Raw genomic sequence first — 26,848 nt, forward strand, 5'->3', positions numbered from 1 at the left:
GACCTGCAAGACTTTCCATCAACTTTACTCTCTTCCTGCATTGGGTGAAATCCCCGAGCTTATGCAAAATAGCATAATAAACGAAAAACAAACAAATGAAAGAATACCCACAATTAGGCACAAGACATATTCAAAAAGTTAAAAACATCACAACTTGCTTCATCTCATTCAGATAGTCAAAAATAATCCTACAACATATAACCCAAGTAACAAAGGATTCTTGAATGTGCTTTTCTGGGCTTGGATGCATTCTGGCTTGCATCTTCTCAGGACCACACTCCAATTCACAGTGTAAATGTGGTCTTGGAAACCATCAACCAACAGAAAACACAAAACCTGAGACTCCACTTTGAGGCAACAAGAGAGAAAACAATCAATTCATCCATCAATCAACCAACAAAGCAGAGTGCACTACAAAATCCAAACCCATCTTCCATATTGGCAAGAGAATCGGATCAAACAAACTCAAAACAACAGCATGAGAATCTCTTTTGAAGAAAAAACAAAGAACTCCTTGAATCCATTCCTGCAATCATAGAGAAAATACATGTAATAGAACAAAAAATTTTAAAACTTCTCTTTAAAACTAGCTTTCTTAATTGCAACCAAAACTAGCTTTCTTAATCGCAGCCATATTGTCACAAATAAGCTTACAACATACAACACAAGTAACACAACATGATTGCAAATGGTTCCCCTCCAATTAAATACAGACAAGGTTGCATTGTCTCCTGACCAGACATCTTCCCCTACCTACAAAAGAGGATGTTTGTGAAGAACCTAAGTGTTTTCTGCTTTTGTGATTCTGTCTTAATTGCTTGGCTTGGAGCTGTGTGAACTCCAGCCTGACAGTTGATGTGACATCCAGCAGGACACCTGGCAGGTCACATAGGCAGACCACTCCTCAGGAAGGAGGTCTCTGGTGTTTGGTAAGATTAACTGCCCTATAGCTCATCAATTTGTACCTTTTGAAAATTGCTTGCTTCAAACCTACCAATAGAAGCCTGCCAACTTGCTCTGTTTGAAAGTTGACAGTTACAACTAACCAATCATGACTACATAATTATATGGGATTGTCCTGAAGTGGATAAAAACTCTGTGCTGTCCGACCTCACTGCATCCTCAGCTGCAGCTGCCCCTCCACCGCCCAGCCCAGCAGGGCTGGACAGGGGTGGCTGGGAGACCTAGTTTAACCTGAATAAACTGCCCTTTATGCATTAGCACCGACTTCAGACTTGATGATTTTCTGGGGATTTCAAAATCTGGCACAACATATATGTATGTACGGTCTCACAAAAATCAGAAATCTGACTCAGTCCAACCCACTGTTCCCAACCACATCGGCACAGCAAAGACTTCCCTATACACACAACTAAAACCCAGCCAGTGCCTCACCCCAAGTCTGTTCCCACAATAAGTGCCAGGAGGGAGGGAGGGAGACCTTTTCCTCCATCCCTGTCTCTCCTGGATGGCCCTACCTAACCAGTATTGTCACAAAGTATGGAAGGACTCTCTCCTTCCTGTGTCACAGTAGCTGAGGCCAAGCTAGGCCAAAGCCAGGAGCTAGGAACAAGATCAAATCGGTGTTCCTATATGGCAAGGCCAGTGTGTCTCCTAACAGGCTGTTTAGTGCATGTGTGGTGCCACAATGCCAGTATCCCCCAATGTCTTGCTTTCACTTTCTGTCTTTTTTTTCCTTGAGGTTAACTTATTTTCATTGAGAAGGCAGATTTACAGACAGAAGGAGAGACAGACAGAAAGATTTCCACTCCCCAAATGGCCACAAGCATGGCCGGAACTGACCCAATCTGATCCAAATCCAGAAGCTGGGAGCTTCTTCCAGGCCTCCCACACAGGTACAGTGTCCCCTACACTTCAACCACCATCCACTGTTTTCCCAGGCCACAAACAGGGAGCTAGGTCAGAAGTGGAGCCACAGGAGCTTGAAAGTGGAGGATTAGCCAGTTGAGGTACTCTTGTAAGATCTTGCAAGACCCAAGAAGTTCCTCAGGGACAGAAAAGATGTGCAATGAAAACAGGTTAGAGATGTGAAAGAAGAGAGGGGAAAAGAGGGAGAGAGAGAGAGAGGTTGAAATCGAATTAGTGAGAATGTGACAATAATTCAGTCTTCTCTGTTCCCCATTTGCAGGTAAGGTCCAGATGAGGAAGAGGAGAAAGGGAGCAGCCAGGCTGGGATTGGGTCTCTCTCTCTATCTCTCTCTTGGTCTCAGACCCACGAGGGGGGCCTCACACAGCTTTCTCTTTCCAATGTGTAAGCAGAATTGGTTGCAAGCTGAATGGTTTCTAGGCAGAATCCAGACCATGGGAGGAAAAGTAGGTGTCAGGCAAAGCCACCTGTGAGGCTTTCGTGTTGGCATATTGTCTTTCCAATCTCCAATCAACCACAGAAAAATCCTTAGGCATCCAGGAATGCAGAAAGGGAACAGGCCAACCCATAATACCTCCTTCTATGCCTGTCTCAAGTCCCCTTTACTTGTCCACAGAGCCGACCACACACAACACCCACAACTCAGGCCCAGCACCCCAGTATTTCCCTCAGAGCACTCTTTGTCTTCAGTTCCACAGCCTAAGAAATGGTGACCCAGTCCACCAACTCCCACACCCCATCCACCCACCCTCACGGTTCATCCAGGAACCACCAGGAAACAACAAGGGGTTGCTTGGGCCAGGCTGGCATGACAGCCTAGTGACTAAATCCTTGCTTTTCATCCACCAGGATCTCATACTGGTGCCTGTTCCTAACCCGCCTGTCCCATTTCCAAAATTCTTTGCTTGGGACCTGGGAAAGCAGTAGAGGACGGCCCAAGGCCTTGGACCCAGAATAAGTTCCTGGCTTCAGACATGCTCAGCTCTGTCTGGCCATTGTGGCCACCTGGGGAGTAAACCAACAGGCAGAAGATCTTTCTCTCTGTATCTCCTTTTCTCTGTGTATCTTCCTGTTCAATAAAAATAAATATAAGATAAATCATAAAAAAAAAAAAAAACAAAAAAAGGGAAAAAAAGGGAGGGGGCATTCCAAAACTAGATCTGCACGGCTGCCTTGTCATCTCCTTTCTCCCGAATCTCATAAGATATCTCAGGCACACACGGATGGCACTGGTAGGAAACAGCAGGGTAATACAATCTGTGGCCATCAGACATTGCTTTGAGAGCTGGATAGCCTGCAAGGACTTATCCACATGTTGGAATTGATGATGGCTTGTAGCATGCTGACCACCACAGTCAGGGACTTGGGCACCATGGATGCGGATGTGTGTGGCAGAGGCATGCTTAGAAGAGACATAGAGCCTTAGAGAGGATACGTGCCATGCCAGGATGGTCAGGGCACAGGGCTTGGGGATAGGGTGTTGGCAACACCCGCGTTGCCACGTACCCCGAGCCGAGCGGAGGGACTAGGGTTACAACCCAGACAATACGCAGAGAGCCAACACAAGACAACACGCAGTACACAGAATGCCGATCGATGATAGATTGATTTTTATTGCAACTCCAGGCTTTCTTTTATACTCTCCCTACCTCCTCCCAGTGTTTATCCAGTCCTCAAGGGGCCACTCTAAATCCTTGAGTTCCTCCCAGTAGTGGCCACCCTAAATCCCTTGAGTTCCTCCCAGTGTTTATCCAATCCTCTAGTGGCCACCCTAAATCCCTTGAGTTCCTCCCAGTATTTATCCAATCCCTTGGCAGATAACTTGACAAACAGGAAGCAGGAACTTGCGGTTAAGCCAGTGGCTAGATGTATCAAGCCAAAATTGCCAATCCTGTTATGCTCTGAGAAACAAGCTAAGCTGTGGAGTTAATCCTTGGGAGACCGGGGCCTGCATGTCCCCGTTTTTTTTGTTTTTTTTTAATGGACGCCTGTCTTAGGTTGTCCAACAGTCAGTTGACGCCTTACCAGTCATGGGGAGCCCCACCTGGGGAATCCCTGTCTTAGGTTGGTCATCAGCGCTGCCAGATCTTACCCGTCTCTGGCTGCCCATCAACCATGTTCAACCATTTCCCACAGCTAAAGCCATCATGGTTTGTCAAATAATGACCTGCTCCCAGGCTTGTTGCCTGCATAGGCGGCAAAGAAGAGTAAACAGTACTGCAATCATGGCTATGACCATCAGCCCCATGGCAAAGATCCTGCTTTGTTCATAAAACATCCATGCTGCCTGTTAAATGCCATTTCATAGGGGTAACACATATATGATGGTAAATCGGGGAGCAGCTGGAGATCTGTGTTTCCCATGTGCAGGATACCAGGAAGTTGCACCACTGTTGTCAGGGTCTCCTATCCTGCAAGAACATCATTAGGAGTGGGATCATGCTGAGTTGGAGCCAAGGAGATTTGCCGTGTAAGTCTCTCAGGAACCCATCTAGGTGTTTCTTCATCCTGGGGAAAAACACAAACGGAGCCTCGCCCCCACGTTAGTACTGGATCTGGTCCCCGCCATTTATTTGTGGCCAGATCTTTCCATTTTACTTGGCCTTTATTCTCATTAGCAGGGCGAAGCCAGTGGCGCTCTGCAGGAGCTACATCATTAGTGACAGTTAAAAAATTGAACACATAGATGGCAGATGCCAGTAAGGAATGGGGTGAGCTGCAATGCTCAGCCAATAGGGTGTGGGAATGAGATAGAGAGCGAAGGGTGGACAATGTGCTGTCAAGGTGAATAGGTTGAGGGGGCAGCCAAGGGAGGATTCTCAGAGTGTGCTGCGGGATTAGACAGATAGGGCAAAACAAGAGTCTTCTTTTAGGGAGAAAACCTACATATCAACTTGGAAGGGGCTTTAATCCAGTTGAATCTCTCCCTCAAGTCAGTGAAGCCCTACTGACAGAGGACAAGCAAGTGCTGCTTTCCTTGGGCTGATGGGAAGTAGACAGGAGTCTAGGTCTCACTTCATTTATTTTTAATTATGTCAAATAATTTTGTATGTTTGTTTGTGGGTCTTGGTTTGACATGATGGGGACTGACTCTGTTTCAATCTGGGCTGGATACCGTTCAGTTCAGAGCAAACACTTTGCACCCAGGCTGAGGCAGCTTTCCTGAAAGGAGGGAGACACAGAGAGGGTTCTTTCTCTAGAGATGGGGAGGGCGATCACAGGCAGTCCCACCCAGATGGGCCAGCCGCATGCATGCATGCATGCACCAGCTGCTTCCCCAGGAAAAAGTCCAGCCGCACTCCACACACAGCAAGCAGAACTCCCCAAACAACAACCCTTCCCCAGACACACCACACACGCACATACAATCACACACGCACGGAAACACACACTCAAACATGCGGTCCTCCTGATTCTGGCTGTGGCCACTGGCTCCATCTCACTAGGGCTCCATCTCATCTTCACTGGCCCCATATCCGCTACAGTAGCCACTAAATGGAGCCAGTTCAGACTTGGGGTTGGAGAGGCTGGGCTCTCAGTGCAGGCTGGGGGAAGGAGGTGGGGGGAGGGGAAGCATCCTCAGGGTCAAGAGGCCAAACAGATGGAAGGATCAACAACCCCGGGTCAGGGAATTCCACAATCAACCCACCCTCCTCCACTGGCAATGCTTGCATCCCCACCCAGATTGCTTGCTTGCTTGCTTGCTGGCTTTCTGGGACTTGCTCAGGGACTTGTCACAGCCTGCTTAGGGAGAGGAGAAGAAGACCTACACCTCAGATTGGAAGGGGCTTTAATCCAGCTGAATCTCTCCCTGAAGTCAGTGGAGCCCTCGTGACAAAGGACAAGCCAGGGCGGCTCCCTTGGGCTGATGGGAGTTGGACAGGAGTCTGTGTCTCACTTTGATTGATTGATTGATTGATTGATTGATTGGTTTACCATCATCACAACATTGTGTCTGATGCTGCTGGTGGATCACTGTGAGTTGTGTGTGTTCCAAGGTCACTTACGGTGTGTGGATACGTTGGAGGTGAAGCAGAAGTTGCTCTGGCATTTAAGAACTGAAACAGCTTCCCAAGAGACAGACAGAAAGGACTGGGTGGTGAACAACAGGCTCCACGAAGGAGCTCAGAATCTTGCCTGAATAAACGTGCTGCATATCTGACACCGTAGTTCACACAAGACAAAAGCACTCCAAATACTTCCTTTAGAAACGATGCAGTTCACCAAAATGGAGTATTATTTAAAAACAATTCAAAAACCTTTTTCATTCTCCCCACCACACACAAAATCCTTCTTGAAATGAAAGAAGCCAGACCAAGTTGTTTAATAGAGCACAAAACTTAACAACCTTGTCATTTGCATTTGAACACAGGAACCTCAAAACTATAGAAAATCCATGATAATGATAGCAAGAATGTTTCATGCCATTGCCCAAAATTGTTCAAAGAAACATTTGTCATAGCTGAAACAATTTTGAAAAAAATATTTTTTGGCGGATGTGCTCACAGCTCCAGATCGCTAACCTATCAATTGAATGGGAAAAGTATCCATATATATAAACACGGCCTCTTGTTCATTGATTTCAATCTTGGTGAAACCTTTGGCTATTTCAGTCTTCTGATGCCACAAGATAAGGCTGAGTTCATCGGATATAAAGAAAATGTTGAAGTCTATGATGTACTGCAGCACTAGCAAAACAAATGCATCAAATATTTACAGGTTGGCCACAATATCTTACAAGCAACAACAACAGCAACAGCAAACTAAACGGTCCATCAGTATCAAGCCATACTCATGTTGGAACCTTTTCAGTTGCAAAAACAAAAGCAACAGGATTTTGTTCTCCCTCCTGTTTGCTCTTAACCCTGAAGTCAAGGCAGGTCTTAGGTGGCAGGGCGCGGTCTTTTGGGAGGCGGCGGGGGCATGAGCTCTGTGTCAGGGTTCAGATGATGCTTTTGCTTCTGTCCTTGAAAAGCTGCAGCACATCCGTCGATGAACTCAAACAGCATCTCCTTGGTGACAGGTTTTGAGATGCTATTGCACACAGCCATGGCAGTGTTATAGGCATTCGGAAAACTTTTGTCTGTTCTCTGTCTCATGAAGACCCAGCTGTTCTTCTCAAATCTGCATTCTATGATTTTGTTGTCATACTGATTGAGCTCTTTTGTCACCTTGATTTGGGCAAAGGGTCTTTTGTAGCCTCCAACATAGAGAAGACCGGCATTCTGAGGAAGAAGCCCTTCTCCTCCCAGTCTTGTTATCTTCAGGCGGAAATCCACAGAATTCAAACTGGGAGGTTTCCACTTCAAAATATCATCACACCGACCAGGCTTATACTTCCCGATGGGCTGAAATATAAGTCCATCCACTGCATGACTGACTTGTTTGGCAAAATTTCCTTCAAGCAGCTTTCTTGAAGTATGAATGTCAAAAAACGGCTTCTTTCTGACACTAAATGGTTCCCGTGTCTTGTCAATGAGTCCGGTCTTCATTTTTTCGTGCCGAGGATTTATAATTTCTCGTTCTATACACTGCAAGCGGATATTCAAGTCGCAATCTCCAACTGGCTGTGCATTGAACTTAATGATGTCATATATCAAATATCTAGGAAGAGCCTGTCCGTTTACTCTGTCAATAATCATCTCGCCATCCAAAAGAGTATTCGATAAATGGATTTGAAGGTCTTTCCGACATGGAAATTCCAGATTAGAAACATGAAACACTGAATTATCTCGATCAATCATAAAGACTTCATTTGTGCCATCAACCAACATCATGTAACGAGTGTCATCTGCTTTCCAGCTTACTTTATATGGCTTCTGCTCTAAAAGTGTAATATTTTGCTTGTCCATGGAAACAGGCTGTGCTCCAGGGAATCCAGACCCTTCCCAGCCACAGAATTGATGACACTTCTGTTGTACCTCTCCTAGCTTTGGTTGAGTTGTTACTTGAGTCACACCGTTCACAGTTATACCTTCCAAGAAAATGGCACCCACTTTCAACCTTTCTTTCCTCCTTTTGCCAAAGGAAGCACTTGATCCGGGTTCTGATTCCTTGTTTCCATCCTCTTCCTCCCCTTCATCTTGCTCATCTTCCAAACACCAATCTGGCAAGAGAGGTGGGGGTGGTGCTTCTCTAGCGCCATAGCGCCAAAAGAGTTCCTTCAAATAATCGCCCTTATAGATTCCTGGTGGTCTGGCTTGGGCAAAAGTAGCAACTGCTGCTTCAATGCTCCAATCCATGTTCTCCACCAAAAAGGCACAAATGAGGAAGCCAGTGCGATTGAAACCATGGGTACAATGAACACCGATCAGTTCGGGTGGCGTTCTGTGGTGAAACCGTTCACACAAACGAATAAATGTATTGGTGACCTCGGTTGTCGGGCACTCACCATGTCCTTTACACGGAAGCTTTACATACGTAATTCCTTCTTTTTCTATGTCATTCCTATCATAGAATCTTGAAGTGTTGGTCAAGTCTACCAATAAGCTCATTTTCACCTTTCGACTCTTGAGATAATTGGAGAGCATGGTGGGATGGAATCGATTTTCTTCAGCAACTTGACTATCGTATCTTGGTCCTAACATTGTCTTGAGAGGCAAGAATCTTCCTGCAACGGGCTGGCCTCGCCGCGGACAGTGGAGCCACCTGGGTGGGATCTTGTTGTGAGCCATGTCTCTGGCCATGCAGTGTGCTCCTGCTGTGGTGCGCCCGCCACTGCGCTTGGGCCAGGCCGGGCCGCCGCCTCCCTGCCTTCAGATCTGCACCAGAGGCTAATGCCAGCAGCACCCAAATGCCAAACGCCAACGGGAACACAGAAGGCTGAACTCGAAGGCTGAACGGAAGGCCCAGCAAGATGCGAAGGCTGGCCGCTCCTGCCTGGGACAATCAGGGGCTGCCCGCGCGAGCTCCAGTGCCACTTTTATTCAGTGAGGCGAGCCCACAATGCACCGCGACTTCCGCCCTCTCAAGCCTCCGCCTCCTTCTTTCCGAGTAGTTTGTATGTTGTGAAATCAGGTTGTGTGGGTTTCAGTTTGACATGATGGGGACTGACTCTGTTTCCATCTGGCCTGGATACCGTTCAGTTCAGAGCAAACACTTTGCACCCAGGCTGAGGCAGCTTTCCTGAAAGGAGGGAGACACAGAGAGGGTTCTTTCTCTAGAGATGGGGAGGGTGATCACAGGCAGTCCCACCCAGATGGGCCAGCCGCATGCATGCATGCACCAGCTGCTTCCCCAGGAAAAAGTCCAGCTGCACTCCACACACAGGAAGCAGAACTCCCCAAACAACAACCCTTCCCCAGACACACCACACACGCACACACACACGCATGCACACACACGTGCGGTCCTCCTGATTTTGGCTTGTGGCCACCGGCTCCGTCTCACTAGAGCTCCATCTCATCTTCACTGGCCCCGTATCCGCTACAGTAGCCACTAAATGGAGCCAGTTCAGACTTGGGGATGGAGAGGCTGGGCTCTCAGTGCAGGCTGGGGGAAGGAGGTGGGGGGAGGGGAAGCATCCTCAGGGTCAAGAGACCAAACAGATGGAAGGAACAACAACCCCGGGTCAGGGAATTCCACAATAACCCACCCTCCTCCACTGGCAATGCTCGCATCCCCACCCAGATTGCTTGCTTGCTTGCCTGCTCTCTGCGACTTGCTCAGGGACTTGTCAGTTGTTTGAGCCATGTCTCTGCCCATGCAGTGTGCTCCTCCTGTGGTGCCCCCCCCCGCGCTTGGGCCTGGCCGGGCCGCCGCCTCCCTGCCTTTGGATCCGAACCAGAGGCTGGAGGCCAGCAGCACCCAAATGCCAAACGCGGAATGTGGTAGGCTGAACCCTGAACGCTGAAGGCCAAGGGCAGCAAGATGCGAAGGCTGGCCGCTCCTGCCTGGACAATCAGGGGCTGCCCGCGCGAGCTCCAGTGCCACTTTTATTCAGTGAGGCGAGCCCACAATTCACTGCGACTTCTGCCCTCTCAAGCCTCCGCCTCCTTCTTCCCGAGGTGTTTGTATTTTGTGAAATCAGGTTGTTTGTTTGTTTGTGTGTTTCAGTTGACATGATGGGGACTGACTCTGTTTCAATCTGGGCTGGATACCGTTCAGTTCAGAGCAAACACTTTGCACCCAGGCTGAGGCAGCTTTCCTGAAAGGAGGGAGACACAGAGAGGGTTCTTTCTCTAGAGATGGGGAGGGCGATCACAGGCAGTCCCACCCAAATGGGCCAGCCGCATGCATGCATGCACCAGCTGCTTCCCCAGGAAAAAGTCCAGCCGCACTCCACACACAGGAAGCAGAACTCCCCAAACAACAACCCTTCCCCAGACACACCACACACACACACACACACACGCACACACACACGCACACCACACACACACACGTGCGGTCCTCCTGATTGTGGCTTGTGGCCACTGGCTCCATCTCACTAGGGCTCCGTCTCATCTTCACTGGCCCCGTATCCGCTACAGTAGCCACTAAATGGAGCCAGTTCAGACTTGGGGCTGGAGAGGCTTGGCTCTCAGTGCAGGCTGGGGGAAGGAGGTGGGGGGAGGGAGGGGAAGCATCCTCAGGGTCAAGAGGCCAAACAGATGGAAGGAACAACAAACCCGGGTCAGGGAATTCCACAATAACCCACCCTCCTCCACTGGCAATGCTCGCATCCCCACCCAGATTGCTTGCTTGCTTGCTGGCTTACTTTCTGGGACTTGCTCAGGGACTTGTCACAGCCTGCTTAGGGAGAGGAGAAGAAGACCTACACCTCAGATTGGAAGGGGCTTTAATCCAGCTGAATCTCTCCCTGAAGTCAGTGGAGCCCTCGTGACAAAGGACAAGCCAGGGCGGCTCCCTTGGGCTGATGGGAGTTGGACAGGAGTCTGCGTCTCACTTAGATTGATTGATTGATTGGTTGATTGGTTGGTTTACCATCATCACAACATTGTGTCTGATGCTGCTGGTGGATCACTGTGAGTTGTGTGTGTTCCAAGGTCACTTACGGTGTGTGGATACGTTGGAGGTGAAGCAGAAGTTGCTCTGGCATTTAAGAACTGAAACAGCTTCCCAAGAGACAGACAGAAAGGACTGGGTGGTGAACAACAGGCTCCACGAAGGAGCTCAGAATCTTGCCTGAATAAACGTGCTGCATATCTGACACCGTAGTTCACACAAGACATAAGCACTCCAAATACTTCCTTTAGAAACGATGCAGTTCACCAAAATGGAGTATTATTTAAAAACAATTCAAAAACCTTTTTCATTCTCCCCACCACACACAAAATCCTTCTTGAAATGAAAGAAGCCAGACCAAGTTGTTTAATAGAGCACAAAACTTAACAACCTTGTCATTTGCATTTGAACACAGGAACCTCAAAACTATAGAAAATCCATGATAATGATAGCAAGAATGTTTCATGCCATTGCCCAAAATTGTTCAAAGAAACATTTGTCATAGCTGAAACAATTTTGAAAAAAATATTTTTTGGCGGATGTGCTCACAGCTCCAGATCGCTAACCTATCAATTGAATGGGAAAAGTATCCATATATATAAACACGGCCTCTTGTTCATTGATTTCAATCTTGGTGAAACCTTTGGCTATTTCAGTCTTCTGATGCCACAAGATAAGGCTGAGTTCATCGGATATAAAGAAAATGTTGAAGTCTATGATGTACTGCAGCACTAGCAAAACAAATGCATCAAATATTTACAGGTTGGCCACAATATCTTACAAGCAACAACAACAGCAACAGCAAACTAAACTGTCCATCAGTATCAAGCCATACTCATGTTGGAACCTTTTCAGTTGCAAAAACAAAAGCAACAGGATTTTGTTCTCCCTCCTGTTTGCTCTTAACCCTGAAGTCAAGGCAGGTCTTAGGTGGCAGGGCGCGGTCTTTTGGGAGGCGGCGGGGGCATGAGCTCTGTGTCGGGGCTCAGGTGAGGCTTTTGCTTCTGTCCTTGAAAAGCTGCAGCACATCCGTCGATGAACTCAAACAGCATCTCCTTGGTGACAGGGTTTGAGATGCTATTGCACACAGCCATGGCAGTGTTATAGGCATTCGGAAAACTTTTGTCTGTTCTCTGTCTCATGAAGACCCAGCTGTTCTTCTCAAATCTGCATTCTATGATTTTGTTGTCATACTGATTGAGCTCTTTTGTCACCTTGATTTGGGCAAAGGGTCTTTCGTAGCCTCCAACATAGAGAAGACCGGCATTCTGAGGAAGTAGCCCTTCTCCTCCCAGTCTTGTTATCTTCAGGCGGAAATCCACAGAATTCAAACTGGGAGGTTTCCACTTCAAAATATCATCACACCGACCAGGCTTATACTTCCCGATGGGCTGAAATATAAGTCCATCCACTGCATGACTGACTTGTTTGGCAAAATTTCCTTCAAGCAGCTTTCTTGAAGTATGAATGTCAAAAAACGGCTTCTTTCTGACACTAAATGGTTCCCGTGTCTTGTCAATGAGTCCGGTCTTCATTTTTTCGTGCCGAGGATTTATAATTTCTCGTTCTATACACTGCAAGCGGATATTCAAGTCGCAATCTCCAACTGGCTGTGCATTGAACTTAATGATGTCATATATCAAATATCTAGGAAGAGCCTGTCCGTTTACTCTGTCAATAATCATCTCGCCATCCAAAAGAGTATTCGATAAATGGATTTGAAGGTCTTTCCGACATGGAAATTCCAGATTAGAAACATGAAACACTGAATTATCTCGATCAATCATAAAGACTTCATTTGTGCCATCAACCAACATCATGTAACGAGTGCCATCTGCTTTCCAGCTTACTTTATATGGCTTCTGCTCTAAAAGTGTAATATTTTGCTTGTCCATGGAAACGGGCTGTGCTCCAGGGAATCCAGACCCTTCCCAGCCACAGAATTGATGACACTTCTGTTGTACCTCTCCTAGCTTTGGTTGAGTTGTTACTTGAGTCACACCGTTCACAGTTATACCTTCCAAGAAAATGGCACCCACTTTCAACCTTTCTTTCCTCCTTTTGCCAAAGGAAGCACTTGATCCGGGTTCTGATTCCTCGTTTCCATCCTCTTCCTCCCCTTCATCTTGCTCATCTTCCAAACACCAATCTGGCAAGAGAGGTGGGGGTGGTGCTTCTCTAGCGCCATAGCGCCAAAAGAGTTCCTTCAAATAATCGCCCTTATAGATTCCTGGTGGTCTGGCTTGGGCAAAAGTAGCAACTGCTGCTTCAATGCTCCAATCCATGTTCTCCACCAAAAAGGCACAAATGAGGAAGCCAGTGTGATTGAAACCATGGGTACAATGAACACCGATCAGTTCGGGTGGCGTTCTGTCGTGAAACGCTCACACAGACGAATAAATGTATTGGTAACCTCGGTTGTCGGGCACTCACCATGTCCTTTACACGGAAGCTTTACATACGTAATTCCTTCTTTTTCTATGTCATTCCTATCATAGAATCTTGAAGTGTTGGTCAAGTCTACCAATAAGCTCATTTTCACCTTTCGACTCTTGAGATAATTGGAGAGCATGGTGGGATGGAATCGATTTTCTTCAGCAACTTGACTATCTATCTTGGTCCTAACATTGTCTTGAGAGGCAAGAATCTTCCTGCAACGGGCTGGCCTCGCCTCGGACAGTGGAGCCACCTGGGTGGGATCTTGTTGTGAGCCATGTCTCTGGCCATGCAGTGTGCTCCTGCTGTGGTGCGCCCGCCACTGCGCTTGGGCCAGGCCGGGCCGCCGCCTCCCTGCCTTCAGATCTGCACCAGAGGCTAATGCCAGCAGCACCCAAATGCCAAACGCCAACGGGAACACAGAAGGCTGAACTCGAAGGCTGAACGGAAGGCCCAGCAAGATGCGAAGGCTGGCCGCTCCTGCCTGGGACAATCAGGGGCTGCCCCCACCAGCTCCAGTGCCACTTTTATTCAGTGAGGCGAGCCCACAATGCACCGCGACTTCTGCCCTCTCAAGCCTCCGCCCCCTTCTTTCCGAGTAGTTTGTATTTTGTGAAATCAGGTTGTGTGGGTTTCAGTTTGACATGATGGGGACTGACTCTGTTTCCATCTGGCCTGGATACCGTTCAGTTCAGAGCAAACACTTTGCACCCAGGCTGAGGCAGCTTTCCTGAAAGGAGGGAGACACAGAGAGGGTTCTTTCTCTAGAGATGGGGAGGGTGATCACAGGCAGTCCCACCCAGATGGGCCAGCCGCATGCATGCATGCACCAGCTGCTTCCCCAGGAAAAAGTCCAGCCGCACTCCACACACAGGAAGCAGAACTCCCCAAACAACAACCCTTCCCCAGACACACCACACACGCACACACACACGCATGCACACCACACACACACACGTGCGGTCCTCCTGATTTTGGCTTGTGGCCACCGGCTCCGTCTCACTAGAGCTCCATCTCATCTTCACTGGCCCCGTATCCGCTACAGTAGCCACTAAATGGAGCCAGTTCAGACTTGGGGCTGGAGAGGCTTGGCTCTCAGTGCAGGCTGGGGGAAGGAGGTGGGGGGAGGGGAACCATCCTCAGGGTCAAGAGACCAAACAGATGGAAGGAACAACAACCCCGGGTCAGGGAATTCCACAATAACCCACCCTCCTCCACTGGCAATGCTCGCATCCCCACCCAGATTGCTTGCTTGCTTGCCTGCTCTCTGCGACTTGCTCAGGGACTTGTCAGTTGTTGTGAGCCATGTCTCTGCCCATGCAGTGCGCTCCTCCTGTGGTGCGCCCGCCGCTGTGCTTGGGCCGGGCTTGGGCCGCTGCCTCCCTGCCTTCGGATCTGCACCAGAGGCTGGAGGCCAGCAGCACCCAAATGCCAAACGCGGAACGCGGAAGGCCGAACCCTGAAGGCTGAAGGCCAAGCGCAACAAGATGCGAAGGCTGGCCGCTCCTGCCTGGGACAATCAGGGGCTGCCCGCATGAGCTCCAGTGCCACTTTTATTCACTCAGGCGAGCCCACAATGCACCGCGACTTCTGCCCTCTCAAGCCTCCGCCTCCTTCTTCCCGAGGTGTTTGTATTTTGTGAAATCAGGTTGTCTGTTTGTTTGTTTGTGGGTCTCGGTTTGACATGATGGGGACTGACTCTGTTTCAATCTGGGCTGGATACCGTTCAGTTCAGAGCAAACACTTTGCACCCAGGCTGAGGCAGCCTTCCTCCACACACACACACACACTCACACGTGCGGTCTTCCTGATTCTGGCTTGTGGCCACTGGCTCCATCTCACTAGGGCTCCGTCTCATCTTCACTGGCCCCGTACCTGCTAAAGTAGCCACTAAATGGAGCCAGTTCAGACTTTGGGCTCGAGACCTTGGCTCTCACTGCAGGCTGGGGGAAGGAGGGAGGGGAAGCATCCTCAGGGTCAAGAGGCCAAACAGATGGGAGGCTCAACAACCCCGGGTCAGGGAATTCCACAATCAACCCACCCTCCTCCACTGGCAATGCTCGCATCCCCACCCAGATTGCTTGCTTGCTTGCTTGCTTGCTCTCTGGGACTTGTTCAGGGACTTGTCACAGCCTGCTTAGGGAGAGGAGAAGAAGACCTACACCTCAGATTGGAAGGGGCTTTAATCCAGCTGAATCTCTCCCTGAAGTCAGTGAAGCCCTCGTGACAAAGGACAAGCCCGGGCAGCTCCCTTGGGCTGATGGGAGTTGGACAGGAGTCTGCGTCTCACTTTGATTGATTGATTGATTGATTGATTGGTTGGTTGGTTGGTTTACTATCATCACAACATTGTGTCTGATGCTGCTGGTGGATCACTGTGAGTTGTGTGTGTTCCAAGGTCATTTACGGTGTGTGGATACGTTGGAGGTGAAGCAAAAGTTGCTTGTCGGCAACGTCTGTGCCGCCGAATACCCTGAGCCGAGCGGAGGGGCTAGGGTTACAAACAGACAACACATAAGACAACAGAAGACAACACGCAGTGGGTCACTCTTGTACACTGAATGCCAACTTTATTCGAAATATTCTGCATCTTTTATAGTCTGCTTAATCCCTGCCAGTATTATCCCAATATTCAAGCAGCACCTAAGCTCCCCTGGGGGCATCTTAACAAAAGGAAATTAAAGAAGACGGAACTTGCAGTCAAGCCAGGGGCCAAATGCATTAGGCCAAGATTGCTCATTCTGTTATCCCTTAGAAACAAGCTAAGCTGTAGAGCTAACCCTTGGGAAACCAGGGCCTACATGTCTCCCTTTTTTTGTTTTTTAATGGACGCCTGTCTTAGGTTGTGCAGCAGTCAGTTGACGCCTTACCCGTCATGGGGAGCCCCACCCGGGGCATGTGGGATCCCTGTCTTAGGTTGGTCATCAGCTCTGCCAGATCTTACCCGTCTCTGGCTGCCCATCACAACATGCCCAACCAAACTTGAGTGCTAGGGTTTTCCACAGCTCAAGTCATCATGGTTTGTTAAATAATGACCTGCTCCAGGCCTGTTGCCTGAGTAGGCGGCAGAGAAGAGGAAACAATACTGCAATCATGGCCAGGATCATCAGTCCCAAGGCTACGACTCCGTTCCATTCCTAAAACATCCATGCTGCCAGTCTAATGCCATTAGAACAACTTTCCCTGACATGAGGGGTACCCAGGTCTTAACAATGTACAAGTATTGTTGAAAACACTAACATTTAACAATCTCATAGTGCTAAGATGTTACATGTATACAAGACAGTTTTACCAGGAACCAGAGACCCTAAATGCCTATCATCCCATCTGGCTGTTACATTTCCAAACAGAAAAATGGGCCCAAACGTTTTCAGGGAAAAGGGGCGGCGTCATCTGTTCTTAACTACTTCCTGCTGAGAGGGGGCGCCTTGGGGAAACAGCGGAAATAGGGGGATTCATGTAGTAGTTCCTGATAGAAGGCAGAAGTGGTCAGGCTTTTGTTGTACATCATGGCACTTGAAAGGCTTCTCTGTTGAAGTCCTGAGTAGTAAGTCCATTTGAATACATTCGAAACTATTCAGCTGAACAGGCTTTGTAGGTCCTGAGAAAACAGAAACAGACATGCCTCTCCAAAAGCTTAATTGTGTATCCATACATTATTTTCAAAAGGAGTTAGCTTAGCAATTCACATTTATGAATATTTTCATCTATAAGCCAATTAAGATAGACTACATAGCTTGCACATAAACATGGACATCAGGTAACACATATTATAAAACAAAACCCGCTTTTGTAACAGCCACTTGAGAATTCTTTCAAGTGTGTTAAAGTTACCAATTGTTCAGAATTACATTTTGCTTTTAATAATCTGAATAAACCGTACTTATAGTTTACTATTAAACTTTAGCAGTTGCTCTGGCATTTAAGAACTGAAAAAGCTTCCCAAGAGACAAGCAGAAAGGACTGGGTGGTGAACAACAGGCTCCACGAAAGAGTTCAGAATCTTGCCTGAATAAACGTGCTGCATATCTGACACCGTAGTTCACACAAGACATAAGCACTCCAAATACTTCCTTTAGAAACTATGCAGTTCACCAAAATGGAGTATTACTTTAAAAACAATTCAAAAACCTTTTTCATTCTCCCCACCACACACAAAATCCTTCTTGAAATGAAAGAATCCAGACCAAGTTGTTTAATAGAGCACAAAACTTAACAGCCTTGTCATTTGCATTTGAATACAGGAATCTCAAAACTATAGAAAATCCATGATAATGATAGCAAGAATGTTTCATGCCATTGCCCAAAATTGTTAAAAGAAACATTTGTCATAGTTGAAACAACTTGGAAAACACATTTTTGGGGGGATGTGCTCACAGTTCCAGATTGCTAACCCTATCAATTAAATGGGAAAAGCACCCATATATATAAACACGGCCTCTTGTTCATTGATTTCAATCTTGGTGAAACCTTTGGCTATTTCAGTCTTCAGATGCCACAAGATAAGGTTGAGTTCATTGGATATAAAGAAAATGTTGAAGTCTATGATGTACTGCAGCACTAGCAAAACAAATGCATCAAATATTTACAGGTTGGCTACAATTTCTTAAAAGCAACAACAGCAGCAACAGCAAACTAAACTGTCCATCAGTATCAAGCCATACTCATGTTAGAACCTTTTCAGTTGCAAAAACAAAAGCAACAGGATTTTGTTCTCCCTCCTGTTTGCTCTTAACCCTGAAGTCAAGGCAGGTCTTAGGTGGCAGGGCGCGGTCTTTTGGGAGGCGGCGGGGGCATGAGCTCTGTGTCGGGGCTCAGGTGAGGCTTTTGCTTCTGTCCTTGAAAAGCTGCAGCACATCCGTCGATGAACTCAAACAGCATCTCCTTGGTGACAGGGTTTGAGATGCTATTGCAACAGCCATGGCAGTGTTATAGGCATTCGGAAAACTTTTGTCTGTTCTCTGTCTCATGAAGACCCAGCTGTTATTCTCAAATCTGCATTCTATGATTTTGTTGTCATACTGATTGAGCTCTTTTGTCACCTTGATTTGGGCAAAGGGTCTTTTGTAGCCTCCAACATAGAGAAGACCGGCATTCTGAGAAAGAAGCCCTTCTCCTGCCAGTCTTGTTATCTTCAGGCGGAAATCCACAGAATTCAAACTGGGAGGTTTCCACTTCAAAATATCATCACACCGACCAGGCTTATACTTCCCGATGGGCTGAAATATAAGTCCGTCCACTGCATGACTGACTTGTTTGGCAAAATTTCCTTCAAGCAGCTTTCTTGAAGTATGAATGTCAAAAAACGGCTTCTTTCTGACACTAAATGGTTCCCGTGTCTTGTCAATGAGTCCGGTCTTCATTTTTTCGTGCCGAGGATTTATAATTTCTCGTTCTATACACTGCAAGCGGATATTCAAGTCGCAATCTCCAACTGGCTGTGCATTGAACTTAATGATGTCATATATCAAATATCTAGGAAGAGCCTGTCCGTTTACTCTGTCAATAATCATCTCGCCATCCAAAAGAGTATTCGATAAATGGATTTGAAGGTCTTTCCGACATGGAAATTCCAGATTAGAAACATGAAACACTGAATTATCTCGATCAATCATAAAGACTTCATTTGTGCCATCAACCAACATCATGTAACGAGTGCCATCTGCTTTCCAGCTTACTTTATATGGCTTCTGCTCTAAAAGTGTAATATTTTGCTTGTCCATGGAAACGGGCTGTGCTCCAGGGAATCCAGACCCTTCCCAGCCACAGAATTGATGACACTTCTGTTGTACCTCTCCTAGCTTTGGTTGAGTTGTTACTTGAGTCACACCGTTCACAGTTATACCTTCCAAGAAAATGGCACCCACTTTCAACCTTTCTTTCCTCCTTTTGCCAAAGGAAGCACTTGATCCGGGTTCTGATTTCTCGTTTCCATCCTCTTCCTCCCCTTCATCTTCCTCATCTTCCAAACACCAATCTGGCAAGAGAGGTGGGGGTGGTGCTTCTCTAGCGCCATAGCGCCAAAAGAGTTCCTTCAAATAATCGCCCTTATAGATTCCTGGTGGTCTGGCTTGGGCAAAAGTAGCAACTGCTGCTTCAATGCTCCAATCCATGTTCTCCACCAAAAAGGCACAAATGAGGAAGCCAGTGCGATTGAAACCATGGGTACAATGAACACCGATCAGTTCGGGTGGCGTTCTGTCGTGAAACCGCTCACACAGACGAATAAATGTATTGGTGACCTCGGTTGTCGGGCACTCACCATGTCCTTTACACGGAAGCTTTACATACGTAATTCCTTCTTTTTCTATGTCATTCCTATCATAGAATCTTGAAGTATTGGTCAAGTCTACCAATAAGCTCATTTTCACCTTTCGACTCTTGAGATAATTGGAGAGCATGGTGGGATGGAATCGATTTTCTTCAGCAACTTGACTATCGTATCTTGGTCCTAACATTGTCTTGAGAGGCAAGAATCTTCCTGCAACGGGCTGGCCTCGCCGCGGACAGTGGAGCCACCTGGGTGGGATCTTGTTGTGAGCCATGTCTCTGGCCATGCAGTGCGCTCCTGCTGTGGTGCGCCCGCCGCTGTGCTTGGGCCGGGCTTGGGCCGCTGCCTCCCTGCCTTCGGATCTGCACCAGAGGCTGGAGGCCAGCAGCACCCAAATGCCAAACGCGGAACGCGGAAGGCCGAACCCTGAAGGCTGAAGGCCAAGCGCAGCAAGATGCGAAGGCTGGCCGCTCCTGCCTGGACAATCAGGGGCTGCCCGCATGAGCTCCAGTGCCACTTTTATTCACTCAGGCGAGCCCACAATGCACCGCGACTTCTGCCCTCTCAAGCCTCCGCCTCCTTCTTCCCGAGTAGTGTGTATTTTGTGAAATCAGGTTGTTTGTTTGTTTGTGGGTCTCGGTTTGACATGATGGGGACTGACTCTGTTTCAATCTGGGCTGGATACCGTTCAGTTCAGAGCAAACACTTTGCACCCAGGCTGAGGCAGCTTTCCTGAAAGGAGGGAGACACAGAGAGGGTTCTTTCTCTAGAGATGGGGAGGGCGATCACAGGCAGTCCCACCCAGAAGGGCCAGCTGCATGCATGCATGCACCAGCTGCTTCCCCAGGAAAAAGTCCAGCTGCACTCCACACACAGCAAGCAGAACTCCCCAAACAACAACCCTTCCCCAGACACACCACACACACACACACACTCACACGTGCGGTCCTCCTGATTCTGGCTTGTGGCCACCGGCTCCATCTCACTAGGGCTCCATCTCATCTTCACTGGCCCCGTATCCGCTACAGTAGCCACTAAATGGAGCCAGTTCAGACTTGGGGCTGGAGAGGCTTGGCTCTCAGTGCAGGCTAGGGGAAGGAGGTGGGGGGAGGGAGGGGAAGCATCCTCAGGGTCAAGAGGCCAAACAGATGGAAGGAACAACAACCCCGGGTCAGGGAATTCCACAATCAACCCACCCTCCTCCACTGGCAATGCTCGCATCCCCACCCAGATTGCTTGCTTGCTTGCTTGCTTACTTTCTGGGACTTGCTCAGGGACTTGTCACAGCCTGCTTAGGGAGAGGAGAAGAAGACCTACACCTCAGAGTGGAAGGGGCTTTAATCCAGCTGAATCTCTCCCTGAAGTCAGTGGAGCCCACGTGACAAAGGACAAGCCCGGGCGGCTCCCTTGGGCTGATGGGAGTTGGACAGGAGTCTGCGTCTCACTTTGATTGATTGATTGATTGATTGATTGGTTGGTTGGTTGGTTTACTATCATCACAACATTGTGTCTGATGCTGCTGGTGGATCACTGTGAGTTGTGTGTGTTCCAAGGTCACTTACGGTGTGTGGATACGTTGGAGGTGAAGCAGAAGTTGCTCTGGCATTTAAGAACTGAAACAGCTTCCCAAGAGACAGACAGAAAGGACTGGGTGGTGAACAACAGGCTCCACGAAGGAGCTCAGAATCTTGGCTGAATAAACGTGCTGCATATCTGACACCGTAGTTCACACAAGACATAAGCACTCCAAATACTTCCTTTAGAAACTATGCAGTTCACCAAAATGGAGTATTATTTAAAAACAATTCAAAAACCTTTTTCATTCTCCCCACCACACACAAAATCCTTCTTGAAATGAAAGAAACCAGACCAAGTTGTTTAATAGAGCACAAAACTTAACAACCTTGTCATTTGCATTTGAACACAGGAATCTCAAAACTATAGAAAATCCATGATAATGATAGCAAGAATGTTTCATGCCATTGCCCAAAATTGTTCAAAGAAACATTTGTCATAGCTGAAACAATTTTGAAAAAAATATTTTTTGGCGGATGTGCTCACAGCTCCAGATCGCTAACCTATCAATTGAATGGGAAAAGTATCCATATATATAAACACGGCCTCTTGTTCATTGATTTCAATCTTGGTGAAACCTTTGGCTATTTCAGTCTTCTGATGCCACAAGATAAGGCTGAGTTCATCGGATATAAAGAAAATGTTGAAGTCTATGATGTACTGCAGCACTAGCAAAACAAATGCATCAAATATTTACAGGTTGGCCATAATATCTTAAAAGCAACAACAACAGCAACAGCAAACTAAACTGTCCATCAGTATCAAGCCATACTCATATTGGAACCTTTTCAGTTGCAAAAACAAAAGCAACAGGATTTTGTTCTCCCTCCTGTTTGCTCTTAACCCTGAAGTCAAGGCAGGTCTTAGGTGGCAGGGCGCGGTCTTTTGGGAGGCGGCGGGGGCATGAGCTCTGTGTCGGGGCTCAGGTGAGGCTTTTGCTTCTGTCCTTGAAAAGCTGCAGCACATCCGTCGATGAACTCAAACAGCATCTCCTTGGTGACAGGGTTTGAGATGCTATTGCACACAGCCATGGCAGTGTTATAGGCATTCGGAAAACTTTTGTCTGTTCTCTGTCTCATGAAGACCCAGCTGTTCTTCTCAAATCTGCATTCTATGATTTTGTTGTCATACTGATTGAGCTCTTTTGTCACCTTGATTTGGGCAAAGGGTCTTTTGTAGCCTCCAACATAGAGAAGACCGGCATTCTGAGGAAGTAGCCCTTCTCCTCCCAGTCTTGTTATCTTCAGGCGGAAATCCACAGAATTCAAACTGGGAGGTTTCCACTTCAAAATATCATCACACCGACCAGGCTTATACTTCCCGATGGGCTGAAATATAAGTCCGTCCACTGCATGACTGACTTGTTTGGCAAAATTTCCTTCAAGCAGCTTTCTTGAAGTATGAATGTCAAAAAACGGCTTCTTTCTGACACTAAATGGTTCCCGTGTCTTGTCAATGAGTCCGGTCTTCATTTTTTCGTGCCGAGGATTTATAATTTCTCGTTCTATACACTGCAAGCGGATATTCAAGTCGCAATCTCCAACTGGCTGTGCATTGAACTTAATGATGTCATATATCAAATATCTAGGAAGAGCCTGTCCGTTTACTCTGTCAATAATCATCTCGCCATCCAAAAGAGTATTCGATAAATGGATTTGAAGGTCTTTCTGACATGGAAATTCCAGATTAGAAACATGAAACACTGAATTATCTCGATCAATCATAAAGACTTCATTTGTGCCATCAACCAACATCATGTAACGAGTGCCATCTGCTTTCCAGCTTACTTTATATGGCTTCTGCTCTAAAAGTGTAATATTTTGCTTGTCCATGGAAACGGGCTGTGCTCCAGGGAATCCAGACCCTTCCCAGCCACAGAATTGATGACACTTCTGTTGTACCTCTCCTAGCTTTGGTTGAGTTGTTACTTGAGTCACACCGTTCACAGTTATACCTTCCAAGAAAATGGCACCCACTTTCAACCTTTCTTTCCTCCTTTTGCCAAAGGAAGCACTTGATCCGGGTTCTGATTCCTTGTTTCCATCCTCTTCCTCCCCTTCATCTTCCTCATCTTCCAAACACCAAGCTGGCAAGAGAGGTGGGGGAGGTGCTTCTCTAGCGCCATAGCGCCAAAAGAGTTCCTTCAAATAATCGCCCTTATAGATTCCTGGTGGTCTGGCTTGGGCAAAAGTAGCAACTGCTGCTTCAATGCTCCAATCCATGTTCTCCACCAAAAAGGCACAAATGAGGAAGCCAGTGCGATTGAAACCATGGGTACAATGAACACCGATCAGTTCGGGTGGCGTTCTGTCGTGAAACTGCTCACACAGACGAATAAATGTATTGGTAGCCTCGGTTGTCGGGCACTCACCATGTCCTTTACACGGAAGCTTTACATACGTAATTCCTTCTTTTTCTATGTCATTCCTATCATAGAATCTTGAAGTATTGGTCAAGTCTACCAATAAGCTCATTTTCACCTTTCGACTCTTGAGATAATTGGAGAGCATGGTAGGATGGAATCGATTTTCTTCAGCAACTTGACTATCGTATCTTGGTCCTAACATTGTCTTGAGAGGCAAGAATCTTCCTGCAACGGGCTGGCCTCGCCGCGGACAGTGGAGCCACCTGGGTGGGATCTTGTTGTGAGCCATGTCTCTGGCCATGCAGTGCGCTCCTCCTGTGGTGCGCCCGCCGCTGTGCTTGGGCCGGGCTTGGGCCGCAGCCTCCCTGCCTTCGGATCTGCACCAGAGGCTGGAGGCCAGCAGCACCCAAATGCCAAACGCGGAACGCGGAACGCGGAAGTCCGAACCCTGAAGGCTGAAGGCCAAGCGCAACAAGATGCGAAGGCTGGCCGCTCCTGCCTGGGACAATCAGGGGCTGCCCGCGTGAGCTCCAGTGCCACTTTTATTCACTCAGGCGAGCCCACAATGCACCGCGACTTCTGCCCTCTCAAGCCTCCGCCTCCTTCTTCCCGAGGTGTTTGTATTTTGTGAAATCAGGTTGTCTGTTTGTTTGTTTGTTTGTGGGTCTCGGTTTGACATGATGGGGACTGACTCTGTTTCAATCTGGGCTGGATACCGTTCAGTTCAGAGCAAACACTTTGCACCCAGGCTGAGGCAGCTTTCCTGAAAGGAGGGAGACATAGAGAGGGTTCTTTCTCTAGAGATGGGGAGGGCGATCACAGGCAGTCCCACCCAGATGGGCCAGCCGCATGCATGCATGCACCAGCTGCTTCCCCAGGAAAAAGTCCAGCTGCACTCCACACACAGCAAGCAGAACTCCCCAAACAACAACCCTTCCCCAGACACACCACACACACACACACACACTCACACGTGCGGTCTTCCTGATTCTGGCTTGTGGCCACTGGCTCCATCTCACTAGGGCTCCGTCTCATCTTCACTGGCCCCGTACCTGCTAAAGTAGCCACTAAATGGAGCCAGTTCAGACTTTGGGCTGGAGAGGCTTGGCTCTCAGTGCAGGCTAGGGGAAGGAGGTGGGGGGAGGGAGGGGAAGCATCCTCAGGGTCAAGAGGCCAAACAGATGGAAGGCTCAACAACTCCGGGTCAGGGAATTCCACAATCAACCCACCCTCCTCCACTGGCAATGCTCGCATCCCCACCCAGATTGCTTGCTTGCTTGCTTGCTTACTTTCTGGGACTTGCTCAGGGACTTGTCACAGCCTGCTTAGGGAGAGGAGAAGAAGACCTACACCTCAGATTGGAAGGGGCTTTAATCCAGCTGAATCTCTCCCTGAAGTCAGTGAAGCCCTCGTGAGAAAGGACAAGCCCGGGCGGCTCCCTTGGGCTGATGGGAGTTGGACAGGAGTCTGCGTCTCACTTTGATTGATTGATTGATTGATTGATTGGTTGGTTTACCATCATCACAACATTGTGTCTGATGCTGCTGGTGGATCAGTGTGAGCTGTGTGTGTTTCAAGGTCACTTACGGTGTGTGGATACGTTGGAGGTGAAGCAAAAGTTGCTTGTCGGCAACGTCCGTGTCGCCGAATACCCTGAGCCGAGCGGAGGGGCTAGGGTTACAAACAGACAACACATAAGACAACAGAAGACAACACGCAGTGGGTCACTCTTGTACACTGAATGCCAACTTTATTCGAAATATTCTGCATCTTTTATAGTCTGCTTAATCCCTGCCAGTATTATCCCAATATTCAAGCAGCACCTAAGCTCCCCTGGGGGCATCTTAGCAAAAGGAAATTAAAGAAGACGGAACTTGCAGTCAAGCCAGGGGCCAAATGAATTAGGCCAAGATTGCTCATTCTGTTATCCCTTAGAAACAAGGTAAGCTGTAGAGCTAACCCTTGGGAAACCAGGGCCTACATGTCTCCCTTTTTTTGTTTTTTAATGGACGCCTGTCTTAGGTTGTGCAGCAGTCAGTTGACGCCTTACCCGTCATGGGGAGCCCCACCCGGGGCATGTGGGATCCCTGTCTTAGGTTGGTCATCAGCTCTGCCAGATCTTACCCGTCTCTGGCTGCCCATCACAACATGCCCAACCAAACTTGAGTGCTAGGGTTTTCCACAGCTCAAGTCATCATGGTTTGTTAAATAATGACCTGCTCCAGGCCTGTTGCCTGAGTAGGCGGCAGAGAAGAGGAAACAATACTGCAATCATGGCCAGGATCATCAGTCCCAAGGCTATGACTCCGTTCCATTCCTAAAACATCCATGCTGCCAGTCTAATGCCATTAGAACAACTTTCCCTGACATGAGGGGTACCCAGGTCTTAACAATGTACAAGTATTGTTGAAAACACTAACATTTAACAATCTCATAGTGCTAAGATGTTACATGTATACAAGACAGTTTTACCAGGAACCAGAGACCCTAAATGCCTATCATCCCATCTGGCTGTTACATTTCCAAACAGAAAAATGGGCCCAAACGTTTTCAGGGAAAAGGGGTGGCGTCATCTGTTCTTAACTACTTCCTGCTGAGAGGGGGCGCCTTGGGGAAACAGCGGAAATAGGGGGATTCATGTAGTAGTTCCTGATAGAAGGCAGAAGTGGTCAGGCTTTTGTTGTACATCATGGCACTTGAAAGGCTTCTCTGTTGAAGTCCTGAGTAGTAAGTCCATTTGAATACATTCGAAACTATTCAGCTGAACAGGCTTTGTAGGTCCTGAGAAAACAGAAACAGACATGCCTCTCCAAAAGCTTAATTGTGTATCCATACATTATTTTCAAAAGGAGTTAGCTTAGCAATTCACATTTATGAATATTTTCATCTATAAGCCAATTAAGATAGACTACATAGCTTGCACATAAACATGTACATCAGGTAACACATATTATAAAACAAAACCCGCTTTTGTAACAGCCACTTGAGAATTCTTTCAAGTGTGTTAAAGTTACCAATTGTTCAGAATTACATTTTGCTTTTAATAATCTGAATAAACCATACTTATAGTTTACTATTAAACTTTAGCAGTTGCTCTGGCATTTAAGAACTGAAAAAGCTTCCCAAGAGACAAGCAGAAAGGACTGGGTGGTGAACAACAGGCTCCACGAAAGAGTTCAGAATCTTGCCTGAATAAACGTGCTGCATATCTGACACCGTAGTTCACACAAGACAAAAGCACTCCAAATACTTCCTTTAGAAAAGATGCAGTTCACCAAAATGGAGTATTACTTTAAAAACAATTCAAAAACCTTTTTCATTCTCCCCACCACACACAAAATCCTTCTTGAAATGAAAGAAGCCAGAC

At 47.6% G+C, this 26,848-nt stretch overlaps 4 protein-coding genes across 4 annotated transcripts; all 4 read right to left on the reverse strand.

The window, feature by feature from the left end:
* Positions 1-6,726: 6,726 nt before the first annotated feature.
* On the reverse strand, positions 6,727-8,562 carry LOC101535862 (mRNA-capping enzyme-like). Its single transcript, XM_036494907.2, has one exon. It carries the CDS (start codon positions 8,560-8,562, stop codon positions 6,772-6,774), a length of 1,791 nt encoding a protein of 596 aa, XP_036350800.2. The 3' UTR covers positions 6,727-6,771.
* Positions 8,563-11,760: 3,198 nt separating this feature from the next.
* On the reverse strand, positions 11,761-13,549 carry LOC131479762 (mRNA-capping enzyme-like). The gene is given in 3 exon segments (XM_058661146.1): positions 11,761-13,211; positions 13,214-13,447; positions 13,450-13,549. Coding segments are annotated over 3 exon segments (1,785 nt in total).
* A 4,476-nt stretch (positions 13,550-18,025) lies between these two features.
* LOC131479763 (mRNA-capping enzyme-like) lies at positions 18,026-19,815 on the reverse strand. Its single transcript, XM_058661147.1, is given in 2 exon segments — positions 18,026-18,186; positions 18,189-19,815. Coding segments are annotated over 2 exon segments (1,788 nt in total).
* A 2,164-nt stretch (positions 19,816-21,979) lies between these two features.
* Positions 21,980-23,770, reverse strand: LOC131479764 (mRNA-capping enzyme-like). Its single transcript, XM_058661148.1, has one exon. It carries the CDS (start codon positions 23,768-23,770, stop codon positions 21,980-21,982), a length of 1,791 nt encoding a protein of 596 aa, XP_058517131.1.
* Positions 23,771-26,848: the final 3,078 nt, after the last annotated feature.

This window comes from Ochotona princeps, chromosome 3 (genome assembly GCF_030435755.1).
Source record: "Ochotona princeps isolate mOchPri1 chromosome 3, mOchPri1.hap1, whole genome shotgun sequence".
Classification (NCBI taxonomy): domain Eukaryota; kingdom Metazoa; phylum Chordata; class Mammalia; order Lagomorpha; family Ochotonidae; genus Ochotona; species Ochotona princeps.